This window comes from Schistocerca serialis, chromosome 5, assembly GCF_023864345.2.
Source record: "Schistocerca serialis cubense isolate TAMUIC-IGC-003099 chromosome 5, iqSchSeri2.2, whole genome shotgun sequence".
NCBI classification, from domain to species: Eukaryota; Metazoa; Arthropoda; class Insecta; order Orthoptera; family Acrididae; genus Schistocerca; species Schistocerca serialis.
The window spans coordinates 626,922,620-626,950,325 of record NC_064642.1 but is presented as its reverse complement, the minus strand read 5'-3'; the positions used below and the strand labels follow the sequence as shown (position 1 = coordinate 626,950,325).

Here is a 27,706-nt window from a genome sequence, read left to right as displayed (position 1 = left end):
TCCAAATTGACGTAACAGAAGACAGCTAAAAACAGGGACTTGGAGGAAGGGCTAAAAAAAAAGACACCGTACAGAAGTGGAGGTCCAAAACTAAAAATTAACTGGCCTTCGCCAGGTTTATTTGGCGGCTAAAAAGTAATACGCGGTCGACAGCCCGCGCGTCATTTGCTAAAGCGGCCGATAATTTAGGCGGCAAACCCAAGCGGGAACGTAAACGGTTAAAAAAAAAGCACAGTCCGTCAGGGAGTGGCAGACAGTTAAATCTTGGGCGCAACGTGTAGAAAGTGGTGGGGTAGCGCCACTTATCAAATGACGATGGCTTAAAAGACAGAGCCCAATACGCAGCATAGTTAAAACGACCTCCTCCCGGTGGAGGACCAAGAGGGGGTCGTTGAAGCCACTGGAAGAGGCTTAATAAGCCGGAGCTTATTCCCATGAACCGAGGACCATTGGCGATGGCAAAGAGCCGTCACCTACTGACAGAGGACAACACAGAGATCAGTGGAGGGAATATAGAAACACCCGGGCTGAGGTATGAGGACTACAGACTTGGCAACAGCGTCAGCAGCCTCGTTTCCTGGCAGACCGACATGACTAGGAACAGACAAAAACATCACACTGGCTCCACCAAGAGTTTTCCTGGATCCTTTGCACTGAGGGATGGGCGTTGAACAGCGCGCATATACTTTGAAGGGCGCTGAGTGAGTCTGAGCAGAGGACACAATCGAAAAGTCTGTGTAGCTGGATGTACTCCATGTCCTGACACAGAGCGAAGAGCTCGGCTGTAGATACCGAGCAGTGTGTCAGAAGCTGATATCGAAAGACGCGGGAACCAATGGCGAAGTCACACCCGACTACACAGTCTGTCCGAGATCCATCAGTGTATACAAAGGTACTATCGCGAAGTTCCATGCGAAGGTTGTGAAACTGAAGGCGATGGACTGAGGCTGGAGAAATGTCCTTAGGAAGCGAATGAAGGCCAAGGTTAACACAGGCAGCTTCACGAAGCCAAGGTGGTGAAGGGTTCATACCCACTGGGAAAGGTGCAGGTAGTGTGAAGTTAAGCCGCCATAGCAAGTGTCGAAAGTGGACTCCAGGAGGTAACAGAGAAGAGGGACGCGCTCCATACTGGCGATCAAAGGGATCATCAGAGCAGGAGGCATAGGATGGGTGGCCACGCATGGCAGACAAACGACATGCATTACTGCTGAGAAGAAATTCACGGGAGTTGGGCAGTCGGTAGATCAGCAGCTTCAGCATACAGACTCTCAACTGGGCTAGTGTAAAAGGCGCCAGTGGCCAAACGGATCCCACGATGGTGGATAGTGTTGAGACGGCGTAAGGTGGATGGACGTGCAGACGCATAAACGAAGCACCCATAGTCGAGTTTCGAACGGACAAGGGACCGGTACAAACAGAGGAGGCTGGTTCGATCAGCACCCCAGGAAGTACGACTGAGGACACGTAGGACATTGAGGGACCACATACAGTGGGCTGCTAGGTGAGACACATGGGAGGACCAAGAGAGTTTCCTATTGAGCATGAGCCCCAGGAATTCCGTAGTTTCAACGAACGGAAGGGCAATAGGCCCAAGAAGTAAAGATGGCGGGAGAAACCAATTGCGTCGCCAGAAATTCGTACAGACGATTTTGTTAGTGGTGAAACGAAAGCCATTGTCGATGCTCTGGGAGTAAAGACGATCAAGACATCGCTGAAGACGCCGCTCAATGAGACAGGTCTATGGAGAACTGCAATAGATGGCAAAATTGTCGACAAAAAGGGAGCCAGAGATGCCCGGCAGAAAACAGGCCATTATAGTATTAATGGCGACAGCAAAGAGGACGACACTCTGGACAGAACCCTGAGGCACACCGTTTTCCTGGATAAAGGTGTCCGACAAGGCAGAACACACACACACCTTGAAAACTCTGTCTTTTAAAAATGCCTGAAGGAAACAGGCAGGCGGCCACGGAAGCCCCAGGTGTAAAGAGTACAGAGGATACCAGTTCCTCAGAAGTTAGGCCTTCTCCAAATCGAAAAACGTGGCTACAGTCTGGGATTTCCGCAGAAAACCATTCATGTCATGGGTGGAAAAAGTAACTAGGTGCTCATCTGCAGAACGCCCGCACTCGAAATCCACACTGTGAATTCGACTCGAGCCACCATACCAGCTGGGTGTGAATTGTACGTTCCATGACTTAGCAAACACAACTGGTAAGAGAGATGTGGTGGTAGCTAGAAGTATGGTTTTTGTCCTTACTGGGCTCAGGTATTGGTATGATGGTGACTTCATGCCAGTGTCCGGAAAATGTGCCCTCTGAGCAATTTGTACCTGTCTTGGAGCCATGTGTTCGACACCTAGCATCCCTTTTAAATGGAAAGTCATGAAAGATGCCTTTAAACATTCTACATCAAACGCTGTCAGATAAATTTTTCAGTCAAGGCATGGTCTTCATAGATAGCCCTGTCTGTAAAAGTAGAGACTGTATATACTAATTATGAACTGCCTTCAGCAGAAGGACTCAAATTCCAGCCATCTGCACCACCTTTGATACTTGGTCTGTCACACACTATATGCAATGTTCTTGGCATTTTCCTTTATGTGAATATGATTTTGAGAAACTCAGCTGTCACACTCCAATCCATTATTATAATGTAGCAGCACCATCGTTTAGGATAGGGAAAGTTAGTTTTGTGTGATATTCGGAGTACGAGTTACAGCCAGGTGTGGGCCGGATTGCAGTAAGTTACACATATCAGCTGTTCTGAAGGCAAATAGAGGCCACACCGGCGTAGAACTGCCAGAGAGGGTGCACACAGCAGTTTCCATGGCGCAAGTCACAGGCAGAAGAGGGCCACTTCCCAACCTACTGTTATGCATACATGATGCGAAGCGGCGCACTTGGCAAAACAAACACGCACGGCCGAATATAAATAGGTGCCGTTTTCTAACAAGATTCATTCAAATGTGGCAGCTCTCCTGGACAGCGGGGCGTGTCACACGGCCAGGCTACACACAGCAGCAGATGGGGCGCCAGCGTCCCAGTCCATGGTGGATTGTTGGTTCGACCCTCTGAGGCTGATGCAGGGTCCGCAGCCAGCCAGTGATAGGCCACTCTTTGGCTCGCTACTGCGGGCAATCGTCTCGGCTCCCGACACGTGCTGGAGACTTCCTGAGGCGAGGACCACAGATTTGGACGCCGGATCGCAGACGGTCGTTGCTGCTGCATCATCAGCTACGTCAGTGAGGAAGAAGCAGCAGCAGGGCTGGCCTATGGCTCCCAGCAGAGCAGCGCTGAGCCAATGGCGAAGAAGACTGCTGAGCTTGCTGCAGACGCAGCCCTGACACCGCGGTTCTACAAGGCCAACACACAGCAGAGTGCTGCACTGGGTCACTGGGGCGGTGGCCTCAGCATTACAGGACCCTGTGATGCGGACCGAGGTGAATGGGGTGCTGAAGTGGAAACAAATAAATCACTTGGAAAGTTCTCGCCGAGTTTTAATACGGCACCTGCTGGCACCCATCCACTACATTTGGTGTCTTGCCGCTACATTTGGTCATCCTGATACATTCGGTGGCAGAAGACACCACAACAATAATACGAGAACTGAATTAAATGTTGGTGTAAATCGTATATTTAATCATCTCGCTGAAGCTTAATGGCCAGGTTATATCTGTATGTGGGGTGTTACAAAACCATATCGACAGATTTCCAGGAATTGGAGAGGGTGTCTTGAGAAAAAATGTGTAGATAGGAACTCCTATCCGGAGACATCAACCAACGACGCTGCAGAGTGTCGAAGTTACAGGTGCCATGACTGCCGCTAGGCCACACCTTCGGCAGCAAACGTATGTTCGTACACTGACAGACCATGGACAGAATGTGAAGTGGACTGACAAGGCAGCCAGTCCACAGTGACGGGTAGCCGAAAGAAAGGAAGGCACGCGTACACACACACGCCGACGGGCGTCAATTCTGGAACAGGATAACTATTGAATGGTAGCAAGAAAAGTACGTAGCTGCTTTATACTTAACTTTATTATTTGATGACTACAGCATTCTTCTTGAGACATTTATACTATAACTCTCAAAGTAGGTAAGGCTAATGGCGCCTTGCTAGGTCATAGCCATGGACTTAGCAGAAGGCTATTCTAACTGGCTCTCGGCAAATGAGAGGAAGGCTTCGTCCGTATGGTCGCTAGCAATCTCCTCGTACAACTGGGGCGAGTGCTATATCGTCTTTCGAGACCTGCCTTGTGGTGGCGCTAGGTCTGCGATCACACAGTGGCGACACGCGGGTCCGACATGTACTAAATGGACCGCGGCCGATTTAAGCTACCACCTAGCAAGTGTGGTGTCTGGCGGTGACACCACAGAATGTATGTTATTCAGTGATCATGATTGTCTGCCACGATCACCAGTGGAGGAGATGGAGCTCGCTGCTGCGTAGACAGGCCTTGTCTGCTATTAATGTGTGATACCCTGTTGTCTCTGTGGATGGTGGTTTCGGACACGTGTTTCCATCTGACACCGTCCAAAATTTCCAATTTTAAACTGTGGATGGAAACTTGTGTCCGAAACGGATATCCACAGAGGCAACAAAGCCTTGCATCTGTAGGAGACAAGGACGCAGCAGTTATCTACATGTTTCCCACTGGCGATTGTGGCAATCAGTCGTGGTCACTGAATAACAAACAATATTGCGATACGCTGTGCCTATGGTCTGTCAGGGCAGAAAGTCACATTTTCTGCCAAAGAGGGAGCCTAGCAGCAGGCGTGGCGCCTATAAATTTGATGCTCCGTAGTATCACTGAATGATGTTTTCGGACGTGGATGCCTATACTCAATTTGTTCCTCAAGACATACTCTATAATCCCTCGAAGGTTGTCATTATCGTTTTCTAACCCCCTGTATGTTCCAATGGATCCGAAATTCTACAAGAGTGCATCGGAAGTGCTTCTCTGCATCTTCAGATCCAAGTCGATAAAGCCTTCAAACTACCTAAAAGTGCTTCAGTTTTTCAAGGAGAGCCTGTGGAATGTTTTGAACCAATCAGGTTAGCATCTTAATTTCTCTCTTAAGGATATTAATGGTATCCAACTCCCAGAATGTTCTAAAACAAAATTAAATACCGGCGATGGAATAAAACATCCAGCTGTTGTATTTTGGATCTGGTACTGAGATATGTTCGCTGTACATGAAACGGGCAGAAATCTGCCGTGGGAACATTCCCACGCAGGCATCGGCCATAAAGACGACGCTAATGTCTTAGTGAAGCACGTTATATCTACAGGAACTGTTCTCGTTTTGAAATTTCCATCCACAAACTGCTTATGAGAAGTCAAGAGCTATGGGAAACAGCAATGGCAAGAGATGTGGTGTGTGCCCCAACTAACGAAAGATATCATAATGTGGCATTACAATATCAAATTCCTACAAGACCGTGGTTTACGAGGACACGTTTGGACCGATCGGCGATATCCACCATCATTTGACTTTGCTTTAACCATACCTGTTTCTCTCTACATCTGTACAGTATCAACGTGTGCGATGTCCCTGCTAGTGCTTGTCATTCTGAGTCAGAAGCTGATGTAAACCACATATTGCTTTTGTCTCCTAAATTTGCCTATGAACGATTTGAATTTTTGTAGTCTTTGATAAGCACACCTTCCTCAAGCAGCTTCATCGCTTTTGGTTACTAAAGACATTCGAGTTGGTAAAGTATTGTTAATTTCATTAAGAGTGTAGGGAAAACCTGTAGATTTTGACAGTACTAGAATTTTAATTCACATTTCTCTATTACTTTTTCTGAGACCTCTTTTCCCACTATTTTTAATTTTATGTTTTGTTCTGCGCGTAAATAATCTATGAATTTTGTTGAAAATGTGAGCACATTTAACTTTACGTAATGATACGCTGTGCACATCCACTAGTAACATGCCACAGTCTATTACAATAGGGCGTTGCGCTCTGTGGAAAATGGAGAACTTCTTTTTAACTTTAATATTATGACGATGAGAACTGTAATGAATTGGGATTGCTACGATCCGAGGTTTTATGGACAGTTTGAACGCAGTAATATACTATTGTTGGAAGCCATCTTAACAGTTCTGTAATGGAGAGAATTACGTGTGAATGCGGATGAGTTTTGCACGGTTATCGCCACTTAAAATGTTAGGGATCGTTAACGGCTAATTCTCATGGTATACGGCATTAAGCTTCTGGTAAGTGTTCTGTGTTTTTCTTGCATTTCACAGAACCCTAGTTTTCATCTTTAAATACTTGTCTATGCACGTTGTGGGGATGTGTGAAGGGCGACGGATTAAATATAATCTGCTCCACGATCTTCTTTTTGTTTTGTTTTTGAGTAAACCACTTAATTACGTAATTTAGTTTCATAAGTACAACTAATTTACAGCCTATTCACCCTCCACGTAGCTCCCTGCTATTTACAGTCACGACGCAGAACCTTGAATTAAAAGTGTAAGTATTTGCTGCCGTAGAATCATAGATTAGCGCATTTCAGCTCTGATGCAACACAGTATCGCTGAACGTATGGAATCACATTCATGAAAAGCAAAGGCATTCACTTTGGATTCATATTGAGAGAACGAGGTTTCAGCGGTAATTTATTGAACTGAAGTGATAAAATTTCTTTGCTGCGCTATTCACTAAGGATAGAACTTTTACTGCACAAGGTTAATTAAAGAATATTTATATTGCTATTTCATGCCAACTAGTGAACAATGCAACGAAAAGTTAAAGTATTGTGGAGCAAAGGACGTGGCTTTCACTAACAATTTTATTTCATAATCAGTCACGATATTTCGCAGAAGTTAAAGATTTTTTCATAGTTGCATTTTCAATTATATACACAGTTAGATAACCTGCATCAGACTGTGTAAAAATTATTGTAGAAAGACAACAATATTTATCGCTTACGATTAAATTTAAGAAATATCGTCAGTTGATAATACAATAATGTCTACTTGTCATGTTATCAATTAAAATTTTGTTCTGGAAAAAAAGAATTGTGGCGGCTGAGCTTTAAATTCTGTAAATATGGATTCATTTTCTCTGTAAAATTGTGTGTTCCACGCAACCATGTGTTTTGTATGGCTAAACAGAGTACAAACTCCGGAGGCCAACTAAAAAAATTGGTAATGTAATGCAGAATTTAGCTTTCGTGAAGTTTTTATATCAAGTGAACAAATTTTTTGTGGCTCGAACAGTCCACGGGTATACTGCCGGGTCATAGTATCCAACGGGCACAATATTTCGCCGAAATATTGTGCCCGTTGGACACTATGAACCGGCAATATACCCGTGGACTGTTCGAGCAACAAATACGCCGGGATAAACTGAAGAATCACATCAAAATTTTTGTGGTCACTTGACATCGGTATTTAGCTCAGGAGGCGATCTAGAATTTTCTATTGTACTCTTCTTTTGAAAACCAATTTATGTGGCAGGATCGCTATGTTAATATCAATACTGGATTACTAATTTTGCTAATATGTATTGCCATCCTCAGATCTATAAAAAAATATGTCGAGATTATGGTCTCTCCTGCTGGAGGTTTGAGTCCTCCCTTGGGCATGGGTGTGTGTGTGTGTTGTTCTTAGGTTTAGTTAGTTTAAGTAGTGCGTAAGTGCAGGGACCGATGACCTCAGCACTTTGGTCCCTTAGGAATTCACACACATTTGAACATTTTGTCGAGTTTACAGGATTACACTCAAAAAATTAAAAGTGTAGTAGGGCATTGCAATGGTTCAATGACAAAAATTACGTAACCATGAGCGCAGACAGTGGTACTTACATCATACAAGGTGTGATTCAGAAGTTTCAAGACTGATTCATTTTTGAGTAGGGGAGCGCACGCGGACCGGTTCCGCTGGGTGGGGGAAGTAGTGGGGGTGTCAGGGAACGAACTGACACTGTGGCAGTTACCTCCAGAACTCTAGAGAGTGTGCATCGCTTGCAGCGTGAGTGCGTATCATTGAGCTCGGTCGAAAAGTAGAAGAGTCAGAAATGGAGTAGCACTTGGAGCAGCGTTATGCGATTAAGTTTTGCGTGCGACTGGACAAAACCAGCGCGGAGATTCTTGGTATGATTCAAGAGGCCTTTAAGGAAGGAAACGGATCAAAATGTGGAGAGAGTGCAGGAACTTGCAAACAATGACCGTTGTCTTAGTGCGAGTGCTCTGCCGCTTGAGGGATCGAGTTCGCCGCGTCTGCCCGGCGATCAAGGGTGATTGGATTCTCCACCACGACAACGCGCCCGCTCACACGTCGCACGCCGCCGCCGAAGTTTTGACAACGTGACAACACTGCCGCAGCCACCCTACAGCTCTGACTTGGCTCCAAGTAACTTTTTCCTCTTCCCCTGAATCAAGACAGGCTTAGTAGGGAAGCGATTCGACTCCATCGACACCATCCAGCAGGCTTCAATGAGAGCCCTTCACAGCATGACACCCGAGGCCTTCCAGAAGGGATACAAACAGTGGAAGACGCGCTGGCAGCGCTGTGTTGAAGCTGAAGCATCATATTTTGAAGAATTTTAGTCCGCTGTACTTAAATGTCCAATGAATTTCTAGTTCTGAGTTAAGTATTGAAACTTTTGTATCACACCCTGTACAATCCTTACACCAGTCTGCCACATGAGAAATATACAATATGGCGTAAAATAACAACCCTCATAAAATTCTGTTCATATGGCCGGATATAATCCAACGTCAACATATAATGATGAATATCTCTAACAAGCAAAAATTTTTTAAGTAAAAGCATGCCATAAAGAAGTCGAGGCGCTAGAATGACATGCTAGGTGTCCCGTCATAAAGTGTGTACAACGTTGAGTGTGCATGGCGCCAGCAAGACAGGTACATGGCACATCTTGCCACTTTGTGGTCTAAAGCCGTGTTGACTGCGACGGAGCGACTGACAACTGCATTTGGAGTATAATGGAAGCTATAGTCGAGGTGGTGTAAGAAGATCAATGACAGCTCACAGCACTGTTGCCAGCTTTCAACTGCGAAGCGCTAACGGCTGCAGGCGAAAACATTAGCCGCCTACAGAGCTGTGACAACACTGAGGCGTTGCGATAGTGATGTTTACAAAATCGCGTTACGCTATTGGTTGAGGTCAGCCCGAGAAGCTTCCGCGCACAGTCCACTGCAACTGTCAGGATTTGGTACTCAAAGGTACCACGAGATGGCTGTCTGCACTGCCTAACAATAGAGAGCCTGTATAGGGAGAGGGTGGCCAACCAGACGATGCGGCGGCCATTTTTCTGCCAAACTGCGGGCGAGACTTTTGAATGGCCACTAGTGGAATAGTGGAGTACACACTCACCGAATCAAAAGCACAAGACAATATCGCGTAATCATTCGTTAAGTGCCTTTCTTTACAGCTATAATATACTCATAGTAGCCTACTACGTACAGCACAGGAAAATTGGATACAGTGGCTGTAAAAATTATTCGTTACTTGCATTTATCTCCTTTGAAGTTCGTTTACTTGACATATTGCAATGAAAGTAACGTAAATAAATAAAGTATAGTGTATAGCATTTGTTTTGTATCGGAAGTGCATAACGCTAAAGATTTAACGTAGCTGTATTACGTCAGATGAATGAAAGTCGTAAGCAGTTGTTTACTTGTGACATCGCAAAAAGTTTGAGGCGTATTAGTACTTCTTGTCACGTCTTCAAACTTTTTGCATGTCACAAATAAACAACTGGAAAACCTCTCGTAAATAACAAACGAAAAAGATTACAAAAATCAGGTAATATTAAATGTAGGCTACTATAATATCGATCAAATATAACAAGGAAACTACCGTATCCCTTCTACCCCACAGTAAGTAGGCCTATTAAAAACTGTATTCAAGAGTACCTACAATTATCATCTACTACGAATAATGTTTCAGCAACCACAACTGCGGAAAACGTGCCTAGCACTTGGCTGCGTAAACAGTCAGGAAATAATACTGAAACCTAAATAATGCCTAGTGTTCTGATTCGCAACGAAATACAGTTTGACGCTATAAAGTCGAATGAGCATGGCACAACAATTACAGGAACTTTCCGTTTCCAGCAAGGACTGTCAGATATTGGCTTCAGAAAAGCTTGTGATGCTACCACTATGCACGCAAACGCTAATTACGTACTAAAAACGATATACAACTAAATCGAACATGCATGCACAACGAATAACAAGTCTCTCAATAAATCAAATACTTCTTAATCGTTTCCAAAAGTCCTATGAACTTCAATTCAGCTCAAAAGCATGGCGAACATAGGAAGCGCGAGAGACGTTTGGCAGAAAAATGGCGCCGAAGCTAATCAACCAATCACGGGCAGCTTCACCAATGGCCACTCTCTCCCTATACAGGCTCTCTACCTAACATCAGTTACAGACAACTACTGCAAGAGCGTCACATTCTGTTTAACGTTGGAATTAATAGAAGAAATATAACATGAAATAGGTATAGTGCATGCTGTAAACTACAACGTCGAAATATTTTCTTTTTTTATAGAACTGAGGAAGGCAACAGATATGGCGAAACTAGTACTACAGTTAGTGTGTCAACATAGATATCTCGGCTACTAAATTGGTTTTTCAAAAGAAGACTACAATTTTTTTTTTTAAATTTTATTACTCGGGTCTACGTGAAATATACTATTTAATTTAATTTGTGTGGAACCAAGTGCTATTTACTGAAATACCGGAAACACGGAATGGCGTTAATAAGTGTGAAAAGCATCTCATTATCTACGTACCGAGGAACTCAAACAAAGGAACAGCGATAGAACGTTCATTTGGGAGGCACATTCATTATGCACTTAATCGCGGCTATGGAAGCCCAGATAATTTCGCGGTGAGTGGTCACGAGGATTAGCGTGGAGGCGCGCCTTCGGGCAGCAGTGGTGACCGCCGTGGAACGAGGTTCAGTCGGCGTTCGCAGCGGCGCCGCCCCTTCTCTGGCCAGCCCGCCTAGCGGCGCCGGTCCTGGAGCGCAGGCGCTGCTGGTAGCCGGAGCCCATGTGCTTCACGATCCAGTCCTTGTAGTACGACACGTTCGTGTACACGCCGGGCATGTTGCGCTGCCCACAGCCGTAGCCGTACGACACAATGCCTGCAACAAGAGGAAATGTCGAGCAACTTCTGCTAGAGAATGTAGAGAAAAATGACGCCTGCATGCCAGCTATGAGTCATGAAGCTTTCTCACCTCGAAGAAATAAAATTATTTAATTAATTTTTGTTTACTTGCAGTCACATGTCTGCGCCTCTGATACACTTTGAAATCCCAGCGCCATAGTACCGCACCACGTCGCTAGAGCAGACAAAACAAAATGGCAAAGCCCACTGATGAAGTGGAGTGTCGTGCGATAACTCCTTTTCTACGTTAGAGGGGGGACAACACAGAAATATCCCATGTTGAGTTGGCAAAAGTGTAAAGCAACAGTGTTCCATCATACGACACTGTGCTTATATGTGGCCGGCCGGAGTGGCCGAGTGGTTCTAGGTGCTACAGTCTGGAACTGCGTGATCGCTACCGTCGCTGGTTCGAATCTTGCCTCGGGCATGGATGTGTGATGTCCTTAGGTTAGTTAGGTTTAAGTGGTTCTATGTTCTAGGGGACTGATGACCTCAGAAGTTAAGTCCCATAGTGCTCAGAGCCATTTGAAACATTTTTTGTGCTTATGTAGCACAAAGGCTGCGATTGTAACAAAACAAGTCCGAAGGACGAAGTGGCAGGCCTCCTCTCTCTAAAGAACAGAGAAGCATGAGAAAACCGGAGGCCCCTTGCTTTATGAGCAGCGTATCGTCATCGAGGAGTTTGTGGAAAAAGTGAAAACAAGTCATGGATTAGCTTCCAACATCTTGAACGACATTGTGAAAATGGGAAGATCGCTAGAACAGTAAAGGGAAATTCATTACTCGTTCCATAGGCCCATGCTCTATCATTAAAATTCAGGGACCGGTTAACTTGCCTGTCAGGCACCTGGCCACTGGTAAGGTCCTCAGGGTGCACGTTAATCATCTTAAGCCCATTAATGAACGTTCCCTTTAGTCTTCTGTAGGCCGGACCGGGATCCATTGGTTTAAGGAGGGGAAATTGAGCAGTGACGGGGTTTATGGCGTTGCCTTTCGAATTACTGGCACCACTAGCTAGATCTGTCGTGTGATGTTCCTCTGCTTTGAGGCCACTAAGATCTCTGCTCGAGCTTGTTAATGAGGACGGGGCGTGTTGTGGCGTGGCGAGTTGGGGAGTGGTAACGGACCAAAGAGGACGGTGTGAGAGGTCCACCCGGCGAGTAAGCGTCTTTAGCACTGAGTCCGGCGAGTGGTTGCTGGGCATATTTATGGGCCAATTTGAATCCTTGGCTGACTTCGAGTGCCGTCTTCGTGCGTAGCGTGGCCAGCCAGCTTTGGGGCGTGCACACCCATTACAGAGTTGAAGCCAGTTCCGCTGTGCTGAATTCTAGGCTCGCTTTGGAAGCGACAAGCTTCAGCTTCGATTCGTAAACTTCAGTATATCTTAAACTGTGTGAGCCTCTGGTGTTTCCTGAGCTGGAGCGATAACGTGTTTCTTCTATGCTGTGGCCAGATCCCCCCTCGTCACTCATTACCCAGTTGGTTGCGTTTGAGCCGACCTGCCGGCCGAAGTGGCCGTACGGTTAAAGGCGCTGCAGTCTGGAACCGCAAGACCGCTACGGTCGCAGGTTCGAATCCTGCCTCGGGCATGGATGTTTGTGATGTCCTTAGGTTAGTTAGGTTTAACTAGTTCTAAGTTCTAGGGGACTAATGACCTCAGCAGTTGAGTCCCATAGTGCTCAGAGCCATTTGAACCATTTTTTTGAGCCGACCTCCCTGCCAAACGTCTTCGAACACCAGATAAGTACCTTTCTCTCGTAAAACGGTCGGGTGCCGGTTTCGACATATCTTCTGGCATTGCAGATGTCATCACTCTGTGAATTATATTGGTTCAGGAGGTGCCTGAATCCCCGTATTTGTAATTTGCTGAGGCTATGTAATTGGGTTTGGCAACCTAGCTTTCTTTCTGGTGTTTCGCCATCATTGTAGAGGCGCTATATTGCAGTGATGCGGGTATACCGTTTGTTTAGTTATTGCTTTCATGTAATTAACCTTGCGGCCGTGCGGGATTAGCCGAGCCGTCTAAGGCGCTGCAGTCATGGGCTGTGCGGCTGGTCCCGGCGGAGGTTCGAGTCCTCCCTCGGACATGGGTGTGTGTCTTTGTGCTTAGGGTAATTTAGGTTAAGTAGTTGTAAGTAGGCTGTTTAGGTTTTTTTATTGGTAACGCCACCTCTGTATGAAAATCACTGGCTGTGCTGTGTGCAGTCTGTGTCCAGTTTGCATTGGCAGGGTCGCCATATGAAACGTCCCCTTTGAACAATTTATACAAGACTGTACTTAAACTGACACACAATATTTTTAGCGCAACGCAATCTGACTTTCAAAAATCCCTGCAAAAGAATGGCCCTGAGTAACATTAAACTATACCTTTCAGAAATCACTTACCTCACAAAAACCTTCATTACTCGAACTACTGCAGTATAGCGAGCGCCACTACTGCCAGCTAAATAAAAGATTCAAACTACGGATGGCACTAACTACTGATAGGGATAGTTAGCAAATGAAAGACAACAAACAATGTATTTACCTTGATAATCATAGTCAATAGCTCTGAAATTTGAAGATTGGCTCTCAAACCATGACGAGGAAATTAATCGGCTTTACCTTCTGTTAGACAACAGTTCGGAATTTTCTACGGAACTAGACACTAACAATCACTCTGCAAGTACTAACAGGGATGATATCGACGACATATTTGATACTAATGAGTTAATTCAGAATAAAATTCAAACAATTGAGAATTGTAATGACACTGATAGGCAAGACCTTTTTGAGATTTTACAAGCACATTCCACAGTTTTTACTCACAAAACAGGAACAATCAAGGGATTTCAATACCAATTTCGTGTTCGTGAGCATACTAAGTCTTGTGTTAGACCATACATAATTCCGGCGCATTATAGGGACCGTGTTAGAACAGAAATACAATCTATGCTTAATGAGGGCATTATTGAGCCTGCAGTAAGCTCATACAACAATCCATTACATGCTGTTGAAAAGAAAAATGGATCGATCAGGCTTGTCTTAGATTCGAGACAAATCAATACTATCATCATTCCTGAAACAGACAGGCCGCAAACGTTGGAAGAACTTCTTCAAAATTTTAATGGTGTAAAAGTGTTGTCTTCTATTGATCTCAGATCCAGCTTTTATCAGATCGAACTTCATCCAGAATGTAGAAAATACACAGCTTTCCTTTGTTTCGGCGTTTGTTATCAGTTTCGGAAACTTCCTTTTGGTTTGAACGTTTCTTCGGCAGCATTCATTCGCGGGCTAAATTCCATATTACCTGAGTTCTTAAAACGTCACATCACCTTATATGTGGACGACATTCTAATAGCAGAAGCTTTATGGGAACAACACAATCGCATCCTCAACAGTTTGTTACGTATTTTTGCAGAATCTAGAATTACAGTTAACTTGGAAAAGTCTGAATTCGGTAGGTCAAAGGTGAGGTTTTTGGGACATATTATTTCTTCTGAAGGCATTCAGCCGGATCCTGAAAAGCTAGAAGCAATCAGAGCCATTCCAGTTCCATCCACAAAAAAACAAGTCCGCAGTTTTCTAGGTCTCGTAAATTTTTACCGTCGTTTTCTGAATATGCAAATTCTTGTTACACCAAAACTTTGTTCTCTCACTGGAAAAAATACTATTTGGAACTGGGACGAACAAGCACAGTTGGAATTCAATTCTTTGAAAGAATCGCTACTTAACGCGCCAATACTAATTCATCCAGATCTGTCACAAGATTTCTGCCTTAGCACGGATTCTTCTAAAGTCGGTCTTGGTGCCCACTTATTTCACGAAGCCACAGAAAATGACACTACTGTTCAGAAAACCATTGCTTTTGCTAGCCGAGTGCTAACAAAATCTGAAAAAAATTATTCCGTTACTGAATTAGAAGCTTTAGCAATCGTTTGGGCATTTAACAAATTCCGTTTCTTTCTTTCTGGTAAGCTCGTAAAAGTATACAGTGATCATCGTGCATTACAATTTCTTATGTCTTCAAAATTAAGTCATGACAGGTTAAAACGTTGGACATTGTTTCTGCAAGAATTCCACTTCACAATAGTCTACATTCCCGGGAAAGAGAACATTGTTGCGGACGCACTGTCACACGCACCGGCTGGGCTTGAGAAAAGTAACACAGAAGGCAACCTCGAAAAAAATTTCAGTATTCTTTACATTCAGAAAGTCGCCTTTGAAAACTTCATCACCACATCTTTAAAGGACATTGCTCACGAACAAGATAAAGATCCGATTTGGAAAGACATCAAAAGCAAATGGCATGAAAAGACACACAAACAGATTCGGCATTATTATCTGGTTAGAAACAACATACTGTTCAAACGCTGCACTGTTGATGACAAGCTATGGGTACTTTGCATTCCTGACGATTTTGTTAATAAGCTCATTTGGTACATTCATTTCAGCTACGCACATTTTGGTCCACGAAAATGTTATCATATTCTTCGAACGACTTGTTATTTTAACAATATGGAAAAGAGAATTCGAAGAGTCCTGTCTATTTGTAAATTTTGTCAAAAGGCTAAACCATCTACTATCTCACATCGTGCTCCGTTGTTTCCTATCATTCCTTCTAAATTAAAAGAATTTGCTGCAGTTGATCTATTGGGACCCTTTGTCAGAACATCGAATGGATTTTCGTACGTTCTAGTCGCTGTTCAACTTACTTCAAAATTTGTTTCTTTCACTCCGTTACGTAAAGCCACTGGACGATCTGTATCCAATGCCTTTGTTAAAAATTTCTTACGTGAAGTTGGCCACGTTGCTAAAGTCATTTCAGATAACGGACCGCAATTTAGATCTGCTGTTTGGTCACGCATGCTTCGGAATCATAAAATCAAACCTGTTTTTATTTCATTGTACTCACCACATTGCAACCCGTCTGAAAGGATTATGAAAGAAATCAATAAGCTTTGCAGACTTTATTGTCACAGAAAGCATCAGCATTGGGACAGATATTTACACATATTTCAAAATGTGCTGAATGAAATGCCTCATGATTCCACTGCTTTACCACCTATTCTTGTACTGAAGAATGAAGAACCACCGAACAGAATCAGAGAGCTTGTACCTTTCCCGAATACACGTAAACTTCGACACAAAGACATAATTGATTTGGCTCTTAAAAATATAAAATCTGTAGCAGACAAAAGGAGAAAACTACACGGTAAAGCAAATGCAAAGAAATTGTATATTGGTCACAAAGTTCTCATTAAAGCTCATTCATTGTCACATAAGAAGAAACACTTGAGTCACAAATTCTTTCTAGTTTACAATGGACCTTATAGAATCCGACGTATACCACATGATAGTTGCGTTGAAGTTTACATTTCACATGTAAAACCGTTTATTGAAAGATAATCTGCTTTCTAACCTTGTCTTTGCCATATAACTTTTCACTTTACATTACTAGTATGCTTTGTCAGACATAGAATCTGTAAACATGCAACAATGTTTGAAGTTAAATATCCAGTCAAGAACTAAGAGAACTTATTTAAACAGAAATTTTGAATGCATTGTTATTGTGAAGAGACGACACAGTGTTATTGTGTGTGTGCATTCTTGCTTGTTAGTTGCACGATTACGTAATGACTATAAGGCTCACATACTTAGAACATTTACCAGTACTGCTAATGAGATTTTAATGCAACATTTTGGTTTACTTGAAATTTGGTGTATCATGAGGTACGTACATTGGTTTCTGCAGAACTTAGCTTTCAGAGGACGATAACTACGACACTTCCACAGAGATTATCTTACAGCAAGACGCACATTTAGCGCTACAGGACACGCATTTGACTGATCAATTTTGTACTTAAGCCATTTATTTTTCAAGATTTTTGAATTACAAAGAAAGTTTTCTGTGATACATTTCATTCCATTGCTGTAATCTGTAACACTTGAGGATATAATTACATTTATCCTCAGGGGGGTACACGCTTACTTTGTGTATCATGTGTTTGGCAAGCACAAGGAGCCCTAGCTAATATGGTATTTGCTTACACAACTTTACACATCGGTACCATATTTCTCTAACACAGAATTACACAGCTATCTGATCATTTAACTGAGAGAGACAAATATTTATTTTACTACATCAGTGGCAGATGTTTACGTAATTAGACCGTTGGATAACTTCACACTTATGAAACTGTATTTTGTCTGTACTTTGAGAACTGTTCATATTTTTTCGGAACCATTGTGATACTATCAGAGCTTTGAATGATGTGTTTGGTATGGGATCATGATATTTAAAGTACATTTGAGGTTGATGACACTATTGAAATGAGCAGAGAATTTTTTTCAGTTTTGAAATTATTGCAGAAAGCTACGACGTTTTTGAGGTTTGGCTGAGGTGTTATGGTATTATTATGATAACTATGTGTATTATGCTGTTGCGGTATGGTTATGATCAATAAGCTGATGCTATATGAGTTATTTGATTATGCTACGTATCTGTTATGATGAAATATTGAAGAAGTGTTGACGAATAAGGTAAGGAATAATGAGTAGTGGTTAGGGACTCTGGTTTGTGAAAAAGGTTGTTGGAAACCAAGAATCGTACTTTAAGAGTTATGAAATGTGTGTATATGCGTGAATGTAACACAATGCTGGCGAAAATTTTTTGGACGCTGTTATATTTATAGGATTTTGTTTCTACAGATGTGTAACCCAAATTCTTGACCTGTGAAATATTTTTATATGAGACTGTCACTGTGGCAGAAACTGTTGGCGTAAATATTTCAGCAAGAAAGTTAAGTGACCACCTGCACGTAATGCGTTTTGGGTGTCCAGCTGAGAGGTAGTCGTCTGACAAAAGAAAGCCATTAGGTGTAAAAAAAAAAAAAAAGAGGCCATTATCCTCGCTATTGACATTCCTTTGTAGAAAGCATCGCAAATACGACACGCTCATTACTTGGAAAGATACTTACATCTGCACACCTGATTATGACAAGCGTCTTTCTCGAGAATTGAGAGAATTTTTTACTACCTTATGAAATGTCATATGGCTAATGAGTGATGTTTCATGCCTTCCTTTGTACATATTTGCTCATTTTCTTTAATATCTAGTTTCTAGCTGCACTGCAGTATTGGTTAAAATAAAATTTAATATATGTACTAATGTAGTTATTTTATGCCTACAGATCCAGTCAATAAGAAGTTTATGATCTACTTCCAAGAAAATGAGGGCACATAAATAGACATTTCCCTTCACAGGAATTGCATAAATAATTTCTTTACGATTTGGTAACTTATCCGCTAGTGTAAGTTCTCGTGATGCATCACTCTAGTGTTAAGATGTGACATAGGTATTAGACATGGCCATTTTTAGTGTAATATTTTTTTCTGCTTGAGCTATGTCATGTTTAGATATCTGCTGTTTGCCAGGCATAGTGTTACTGAATTTGACTTTGTATTATTCTGTTAAGCCAGTTTTACTAATGATTTGTTTTTATTGTTTGCTGCATATTGCCTTATATTAGTTGTAATATTGCAATTGCTTTGCTAATTTCTATAATGCTGCTTGCTTCGCAAATCAGCATTTTTTTTCATTGCTGTTTGTGTTAATTGTTTTGTGCTGCTGCATTGCCTCGTCCCTTAGTTTAGCATCTGAGTTTAGTATATTTAAGTTAGCTTAAGAGAGGGTAGACTATGTAAGTAACTGTTTATGGACAATAGGGAAAAAATGCATTGAGAAGTTATATGAAAAAGATTTGGGCAAAAATGAGTGTTGTACACTGAGAAATAATTATTTTGAAAGAAATATGAATAGAATACAGAAAGCAGGTATAGATAGCACCTTTTGAAATAATGAAGAACGAAGGGAGATCTCCAAGAAGTAAAGAAAGTTTTGTTTGCAAGATACTGCAGTAAAACAAACCCTGTCCTTTCCCTTTCTGTTATTCCGCTGTATTTGTGTACTCTTGTATATTTATATTCTTACTGTCTTTATATGTTTACGTCATAAGACTTATGTTGTAGAATTTTTCTCATACTCAGCTACATGAACTATGATGAGGAATACTGTTATCCTCAAATATAATTGGCATTAATAATATGTTATTTACTTTGCAAAGATGTTTAGACATTATTTATTCTATTTTGTTTTAATGCTCATGTGTGAAGTTGAAATTTCAAAAGTTATTCTGATCTTTTATGTATTTACTTATTTCATAATTCCTGTAACACTGATGTATCTATTTATTTCTATTCTTTTGTAAAGCCTGTTTTTCTACAAATGTTATCTGTATTATTATTTTCTTTAATGATGTATTTTGTACCTTTGTTATTGTATTCTGATGTTATAAAATTGTAATTGACACCAGTTCATCAAATTAAGAAACTTGTAAGTTACATTTCACTGCACACGTTTCTGTTGGTCATAGTATATGGACAATATGTGAGAAGTAGGGACTGTTAGTGTTTGCACGTGTGTTAATAATTCAGCAAGGGACTGGATAACAGCATTGCTGGTTCTAAGGACATTTCAAACAATTTTTTTGTGAGTGGACAAGTGGTGGTTTATGGACTTGCTATATTCTCCGCAAGACTCTTCGATGGTGATTGTGCACCTGCACAGTCGTAATAAGTGGCTGCTGGCCATCTCTACATGGACTACAGTGGGTCTGGATCTTTGATGGCCCACCAATACCATTAATTCTACAAGGACTGCAGTGGGTCTGCACCCCTGGTGGCCCACCAATACTGTAATCTCTACCAGGACTACAGTGGGTCTACTCTGTGATGACCTACCTACCAATATTCTTCAAAACTTCGACTGACTCTGCTGTGGGTTTGCTCTGTTGTGGCGCATTAGCTGTCTGCATGTCGAGAGTCAGCACTGTCTTTCCGTTGGAAGGTCAACACTACTTCTTCAAGACTGCATGGAAATCCACTACTTCTGTGTGCATTTTCTTTTACTTTTCAGACTTTGAGAAAAACACTGCAATTTTACGGTGACGAATGATCTGGACTGTCTTTATGGACTGTGAAAAAATTTTAGCTTTTGACCAACATTGTATCAATAAGTGTGTGCATTTGATATCTTTGTTATTGTAATTATGAAAAATTTTATCGAATCATTACTGGCCACTGCCCAAAACAATTTGTAAAATTTTTTGTGGGGAGCATGGGGGCTATGTAAGTAGGTTGTTTAGGTTTTTCTATTGGTAACGCCACGTTTGTATAAAAATCACTGGCTGTGCTGTGTGCAGTCTGTGGCTAGTTTGCATTGTTGTCTGCCATTGTAGTGTTGGGCAGCGGCAGCTGAATGTGAACAGCGCGTAGCGTTGCGATGTAAGTAGGCTGTTTAGGTTTTTTTATTGGTAACGCCACCTCTGTATGAAAATCACTGGCTGTGCTGTGTGCAGTCTGTGTCTAGTTTGCATTGTTGTCTGCCATTGTAGTGTTGGGCAGCGGCAGCTGGATGTGAACAGCGCATAGCGTTGCGCAGCTGGAGGTGAGCCGCCAGCAGTGGTGGATGTGGGGAGAGAGATGGCGGAGTTTTGTAATTTGTCATGAACTGCTATATATATTATGACTATCAAGGTAAATACATTGTTTGTTCTCTATTAATATCTTTCATTTGCTAACTATCCCTATCAGTAGTTAGTGCCTTCCATAGTTTGAATCTTTTATTTAGCTGGCAGTAGTGGCGCTCTCTATACTGCAGTAGTTCGAGTAATGAAGGTTTTTGTGAGGTAAGTGATTTCTGAAAGGTATAGTTTAATGTTACTCAGGGCCATTCTTTTGCAGGGATTTTTGAAAGTCAGATTGCGTTGCGCTAAAAATATTGTGTGTCAGGTTAAGCACAGTCTTGTATAAATTGTTCAAAGGGGACGTTTCATAGTGTGTAAGCTTAGGGACTGATCACCTTAGCAGTTAAGTCCCATAAGATTTTCACACAAATTTGAAATTTTTTTTAACCTTGCTATCTTAATGTTTCTTTTGCCAACGAACAGGGCGTTCAAAGGCCGGTCCTCTCGTTCTTTACTTTCCTCTCCTTCTTGTGCAGCCCTTGTGAGGAGGCAATTCAAACTCTTGGTTACCTAAATGAAGCAGTTATTCACGAAGGCCTACCTGTTTTCTATTTGGTAGTATTACTTAACTGAAGCTTTTACTAAAGAATTGATAATTTTATACAATTTTGGTAAACATTTTTGGAAAACAGTGATCAGTCAACTGATGTTGCGAGGAGAGCTCCGCCTACCATCCTAAGGGAACCATGGGTCTGATGATGGTTTTGTAAAAAGAACCGAAACCGGTTACCTATATCATTAAAACATAAATGATATGATCAAGACTGAACTTTAGTCAAAATATTGATAATTTTACTTAACTAAGCGGTTATTAAAGAAGGACTGCCTGTTGGTATTTCGTAATTTTACTTATCCTAAGCTATTGTTACTGAAGGGATGAATGTGGGAATGATACTTAACTGAAGCTGTTATCATTGAAGGCCTCCCTATTTTGTATTTGGTGATTTTACTTAACTGAAGGTGTTATCACTGAAGGCCTGCCACTTCTCTTTTAATTAAATTAACAGGATATCTTACTCGATTTGTGTTGTAATTAACTGAAATTGTGATTTCCAAAGCCTAACTGTTCCAGGGGTAGTAACAGGAAATGACACATAATGGTACATGAGCCCTCCCTTTATCCCTAACTGCAGGTTTAAACTGACATGGAAGTGTGCTAGGCCCTTAAGCCAGAGCTCCGTGGATCATAACCACGCTCCGCTACCGGCACCCGGCCGTATTACAAGAGAAAGTTACTTATCTGGTGTTCGAAGACGTTTGGAAGGGATGTCACCTAAAGCCCAACCATCTAGGTACTGCGTGACATGGAAGAAACACGTTATCGCTTAGGAAACACCATCGGCTAGCAAAGTTTAAGATGTCCTGAAGTTCACGAATCGAAGCTGGAGCTTGCCGATTGCAAAGGGGGGGGGGGGGGGGGGGCGGAATTCAGCACAGCGGAACTGGCTTCAACACTCATCGGTGTGCCACGCCCCAGAGCAGGCTGGCCAGGCTACGCACGAAGACGACACTCGAACTCAGCCACGGATTCAAATCGGCCCACAAATATGCCCAGCAGCCACTCACTGGACTCGGTGGCCAAAACGCTTGCGCAAGTGCTCGTTTTAGTCGCCGGGCGGACCTCTTACACCGTCCTCCTCGCTCCGTTACCACTCCCCAACTCGCCACGTCACAACACGCCCCGTACCCCAACAACAACCTCGCGCAAAGAGCTTAGTCGCCTCAAACCAGAGGAACATCACACTACAGATCGATTTAGTGGTGCGAGGAATTCGAAAGGCAACACCATAAACACCGCCACGGCTCAGATACATCTGTCTTGTCTTCTGACTGGTTTGATCTGATCCAGCTTGAATTTCTCTACTGTGACAAGCTTTTCATTTCAGAGTTGCACTTGCAACGTAAGTCCTCAATTATTGGGTTGGGTTGGGTTGTTTTTGGGGAAGGAGACCAGACAGCAAGGTCATCGGTCTCATCGGATTAGGGAAGGATGGGGAAGGAAGTCGGACGTGCTCTTTCACAGGAATCATCCCGGCATTAGCCTGGAGTGATTTAGGGAAATCACGGAAAACCTAAATCAGGATGGCCGGACGCGGCCTCAATTATTTGCTTGGAACATCCTAGTCTCTTTCTTTCTTCACAGTTTTTACACATTCCCTCTTGTACCAAGGAAGTTAAATGCTTCAAATGGCTCTGAGCACTATGGGACTTAACATCTGAGGTCATCAGTCCTCTAGAACATAGAACTACTTAAACCTAACTAACCTAAGGACACCACACACATCCATGCCCGAGGCAGGATTCGAACCTGCGACCGTAGCCGTCGCGCGGTTCCAGACCGACGCGCCTAGAACCGCTCGGCCACGCTGGTCGGCACCAAGGAAGTTACTCTCTGATGTCTGAACACATGTCCTATCACGCTGTCGCTTCTTTTTTTCACTCTTTTCCACACATTCCCTTCCTCCCAGATTCTGCGGAGAACATCCTCATTCCTTACCTTATCAGTTCGCCTAATTTTCGACATTTTTTGTAGCACAACATATCAAATGCTTCGGTTCTCTTCTGTTCTTCCCGTTTTCCCACAATCCAAGTCTCACTGCTATACAGTGCTCTAAACATACTTTCACAGAAATGTCTTCCTCATATTAAGACCCATTGTGACGCTTGTAGATTTCCCTTGTGAAGGAATGCCCTTTTGGCCAGTGTTAATCTGCTCTCCTTGTTCTCCTTGTTCCGACCGTCATGGGTTATTTTGCTGCATAGGTAGCACAAGTAGTACAAGTTTATATGCCAACTAGCTCTGCAGATGACGAAGAAATTAAAGAAATGTATGATGAGATAAAAGAAATTATTCAGGTAGTGAAGGGAGACGAAAATTTAATAGTCATGGATGATTGGAATTCGAGAGTAGGAAAAGGGAGAGAAGGAAACATAGTAGGTGAATATGGATTGGGGCTAAGAAATGAAAGAGGAAGCCGTCTGGTAGAATTTTGCACAGAGCATAACTTAATCATAGCTAACACTTTGTTCAAGAATCATAAAAGAAGGATGGATATGTGGAAGAATCCTGGAGATACTAGAAGGTATCAGGTAAATTATATAATGGTAAGACAGAGATTTAGGAACCAAGTTTTAAATTGTAAGACATTTCCAGGGGCAGATGTAGACTCTGACCACAATCAGTTGATTATGAACTGTAGATTAAAACTGAAGAAACTGCAAAAAGGTGACAATTTAAGGGGAAGGTACCTGGATAAACTGACTAAACCAGAGATTGTACAGAGTTTCAGGGAGAGCATACGCGAACAATTGACTGGAGTGGGGGAAAGAAATACAGTAGAAGAAGAATGGGTAGCTTTGAGAGATGAAATAGTGAAGGTAGCAGAGAATCAAGTAGGAAAAAGACGAGGGCTAGTACAAATCCTTGGGTAACAGAACAAATATGGAACTTAATTGCTGAAAGGAGAAAATATAAAAATGCAGTAAATGAAACAGGCAAACAGAAATACAAACGTCTCAAAAATGAGATCAACAGGAAGTGCAAAATGGCTAAGCAGGGATGGCTAGAGGACAAACGTAAGGGTTTATCTCACTAGGGGCAATATAGATACTGCCTACAGGAAAATTAAAGAGACCTTTGGAGAAAAGAGAGACACTTCTATGAATATCAAGAAATCAGATGGAAACCCAGTTCTAAGCAAAGAAGGAAAAGCAGAAAGGTGGAAGGAGTATGTAGAGGGTCTATACAAGGGCGATGTACTTGAGGACAATATTATGGAAATGGAAGAGGATTTGGATGAAGATGAAATGGGAGATACGATACTGTGTGAAGAGTTTGACAGAGCACTGAAAGACCTGAGTCGAAACAAGGCCCCGGGAGAGACAACATTCCATTAGAACTGCTGACGGCCTTGGGAGAGCCAGTCCTGACAAAACCATCTGCTGAGCAAGATGTATGAGACAGGCGAAATACCCTCAGACTTCAAGAAGAATATAATAATTCCAATCCCAAAGAAAGCAGGTGTTGACAGGTGTGAAAATTACCGAACTATCAGTTTAATAAGTCACGGCTGCAAAATACTAACGCGAATTCTATACAGACGAATGGAAAAACTGGTAGAAGCCGACCTAGGGGAAGATCAGGTTGGATTCCGTAGAAATGTTGGAACACGTGAGGCTATACTGACCTTACGACTTATTTTAGAAGAAAGATTAAGGAAAGGCAAACCTACGTTTCTAGCATTTGTAGATTTAGAGAAAGCTTTTGACAATTTTGACTGGAATACTCTCTTTCAAATTCTAAGGGTGGCAGGGATAAAATACAGGAACAGATGGCAGTTATAAGAGTCGAGGGACACGAAAGGGAAGCAGTGGTTGGGAAGGGAGTAAGACAGGGTTGTAGCCTCTCCCCGATGTTGTTCAATCTGTATATTGAGCAAGCAGTGAAGGAAACAAAAGAAAAATTCGGAGTAGGTATTAAAATCCATGGAGAAGAAATAAAAACTTTGAGGTTCGCCGATGACATTGTAATTCTGTCAGAGACAGCAAAGGACTTGGAAGAGCAGTTGGGCGGAATCGACGATTTCTTGAAAGGAGGATATAAGATGAACAGCAATAAAAGCAAAACGAGGATAATGGAATGTCGTCGAATTAAGTCGGGTGATGCTGAGGGTATTAGGAAATGAGACACTTAAAGTAGTAAATGAGTTTTGCTATTTGGGGAGCAAAATAACTGATGATGTCGAAGTAGAGAAGATATAAAATGTGGACTGACAATGGCAAGGCAAGCGTTTCTGATGAAGAGAAATTTGTTAACATCGACTATAGATTTAAGTGTCAGGAAGTCGTTTGTGAAAGTATTTGTATGGAGTGTAGCCGTGTATGGAAGTGAAACATGGACGATAAATAGTTCAGACAAGAAGAGAATAGAAGCTTTCGAAATGTGGTGCTACAGAAGAATGCTGAAGATTAGATGGGTAGATCACATAACTAATGAGGAGGTATTGAATATAATTGGGGAGAACAGGAATTTGTGGCACAACTTGACAAAAAGAAGGGACCGGTTGGTAGGACATGTTCTGAGGCATCGGGGGATCACAAATTTAGCATTGGAGGGCAGCGTGGGCCGTAAAAATGGTAGAGGGAGACCAAGAGATGAGTACACTAAGCAGATTCAGAAGGAAGTAGGTTACAGTAAGTACTGGGAGATGAAGAAGCTTGCGCAGGATCGAGTAGCACGGTGACCTCAGTCTCAGGACTGAAGACCACAACAACAACAACAACAGGTAGCACAATTTCTTAACTTCGTCTACTTCGTAATCATCAATTCTATTGTTTAGTTTCTCGCTGTTCTCATATCTGCTACTTCTCATTACTTTCGTCTTTATTCGATTTACTCTCAATCCATACTCTGTATTTAGTAGAGTGGTCATTCCATTCAACAGATCCTGTGATCCATCTTCACTTTCACCAAAATTAGCACTGTCATCAGCGAATCTTAACATTGATGTGCTTTCACCTTCAATTTTAATCCCAGTCTTTAAGCTTTCTTTTATTTTCGTCATTGCTTCTTCGATGTAAAGATTCAACAGTAGGGAAAAAAAGACTACATCCCTGTCTTTCACTCTTTTTAATCGCAGCTCTTTGTTCTTGGTCCGGCTGGTCCCGGCGGAGGTTCGAGTCCTCCCTCGGGCATGGGTGTGTGTGTTTGTTTTTGGGATAATTTAGGTTAAGTAGTCTGTAAGCTTAGGGACTGATGACATTAGCGGTTAAGTCCCATAAGTTTTCACACACATTTGAACATTTTTTTTGTTCTTGGTCTTCCAGTCTTATTGTGTCTTAGGGGAGACATTATATACACTACTGGCCATTAAAATTACTACACCATGAAGAAAGGCAGATGATAAACGGGTATTCATTGACAAATTATACTAGAACTGACATGTGATTACATTTTCACGCAATTTGGGTGCATAGATCCTGAGAAATCAGTACCCAGAACCACCACCACTGGCCGTAATAACGGCCTTGATAGGCCTGAGCATTGAGTCAAACAGAGCTTGGATGGCGTGTATAGGTACAGCTGCCCGTGCAGCTTCAACACGATATCACACACAGTTCGTCAAGAGTGATGACTGGCGTATTGTGACGAGCCAGTTGCTCGGCCACCATTGACCAGACGTTTTCAATTGGTGAGGGATCTGGAGAATGTGCTGGCCAGGGCGGCAGTCGAACATTTTCTGTATCCAGAAAGGCCCCTAGAGGACCTGCAACATGCGGTCGTGTATTATCCTGAAGAAATGTAGCTTTTCGCAGGGATCGAATGAAGGGTAGAGCCACGGGTCGTAACACATCTGAAATGTAACGTCCACTGTACGAAGTGCCGTCAATGCGAAAAAGAGGTGACCGAGACGTGTAACCAATGGCATCCCATACCATCACGCCAGGTGATACACCAGTATGGCGATGACGAATACACGCTTCCAGTGTGCGTTCACCGCGATGTCGCCAAACACGGATGCGACCATTAAGGTGTTGTAAACAGGACCTGGATTGATTCGAAAAAAAATGACGTTTTTCCATTCGTGCACCCAGGTTCGTCATTGAGTACACCATCGCAGGGGCTCCTGTCTCTGATGCAGTGTCAAGGGTAACCGCAGCCATGGTCTCCGAGCTGATACTTCATGCTACTGCAAACGTCGTCGAACTGTTCGTGCAGATGGTTGTTGTCTTACAAACGCCCCCATCGGTTGACTCAGGGATCGAGACGTGGCTGCACTATCCGTTACAGCTGTGCGAATAAGATGCCTGTGATCTTCACTGCTAGTGATTCGAGGCCGTTGGGATCCAGCACGGCGCTCCATATTACCCTCCTGAACCCAACGATTCCATATTCTGCTAACAGTCATTGGATCTCGACCAACACGAGCAGCAGTGTCGCGATACGATAAACCTCAATCGCGATAGGCTACAATCCG

The 27,706-nt window shown here is 42.6% G+C and overlaps 1 protein-coding gene across 1 annotated transcript in view; it reads right to left on the bottom strand.

The window, feature by feature from the left end:
• Positions 1 to 6,768: 6,768 nt before the first annotated feature.
• The window catches only part of LOC126481376 (coagulation factor XI-like), a 170,882-nt gene continuing 149,944 nt past the window's right edge, over positions 6,769 to 27,706 (bottom strand). The window contains exon 6 of the mRNA XM_050105086.1: positions 6,769 to 11,140. Within this exon, the coding sequence (XP_049961043.1) occupies positions 10,953 to 11,140 (188 nt within the window). The 3' untranslated portion in view covers positions 6,769 to 10,952. The remainder of the gene's footprint in view (positions 11,141 to 27,706) is intronic.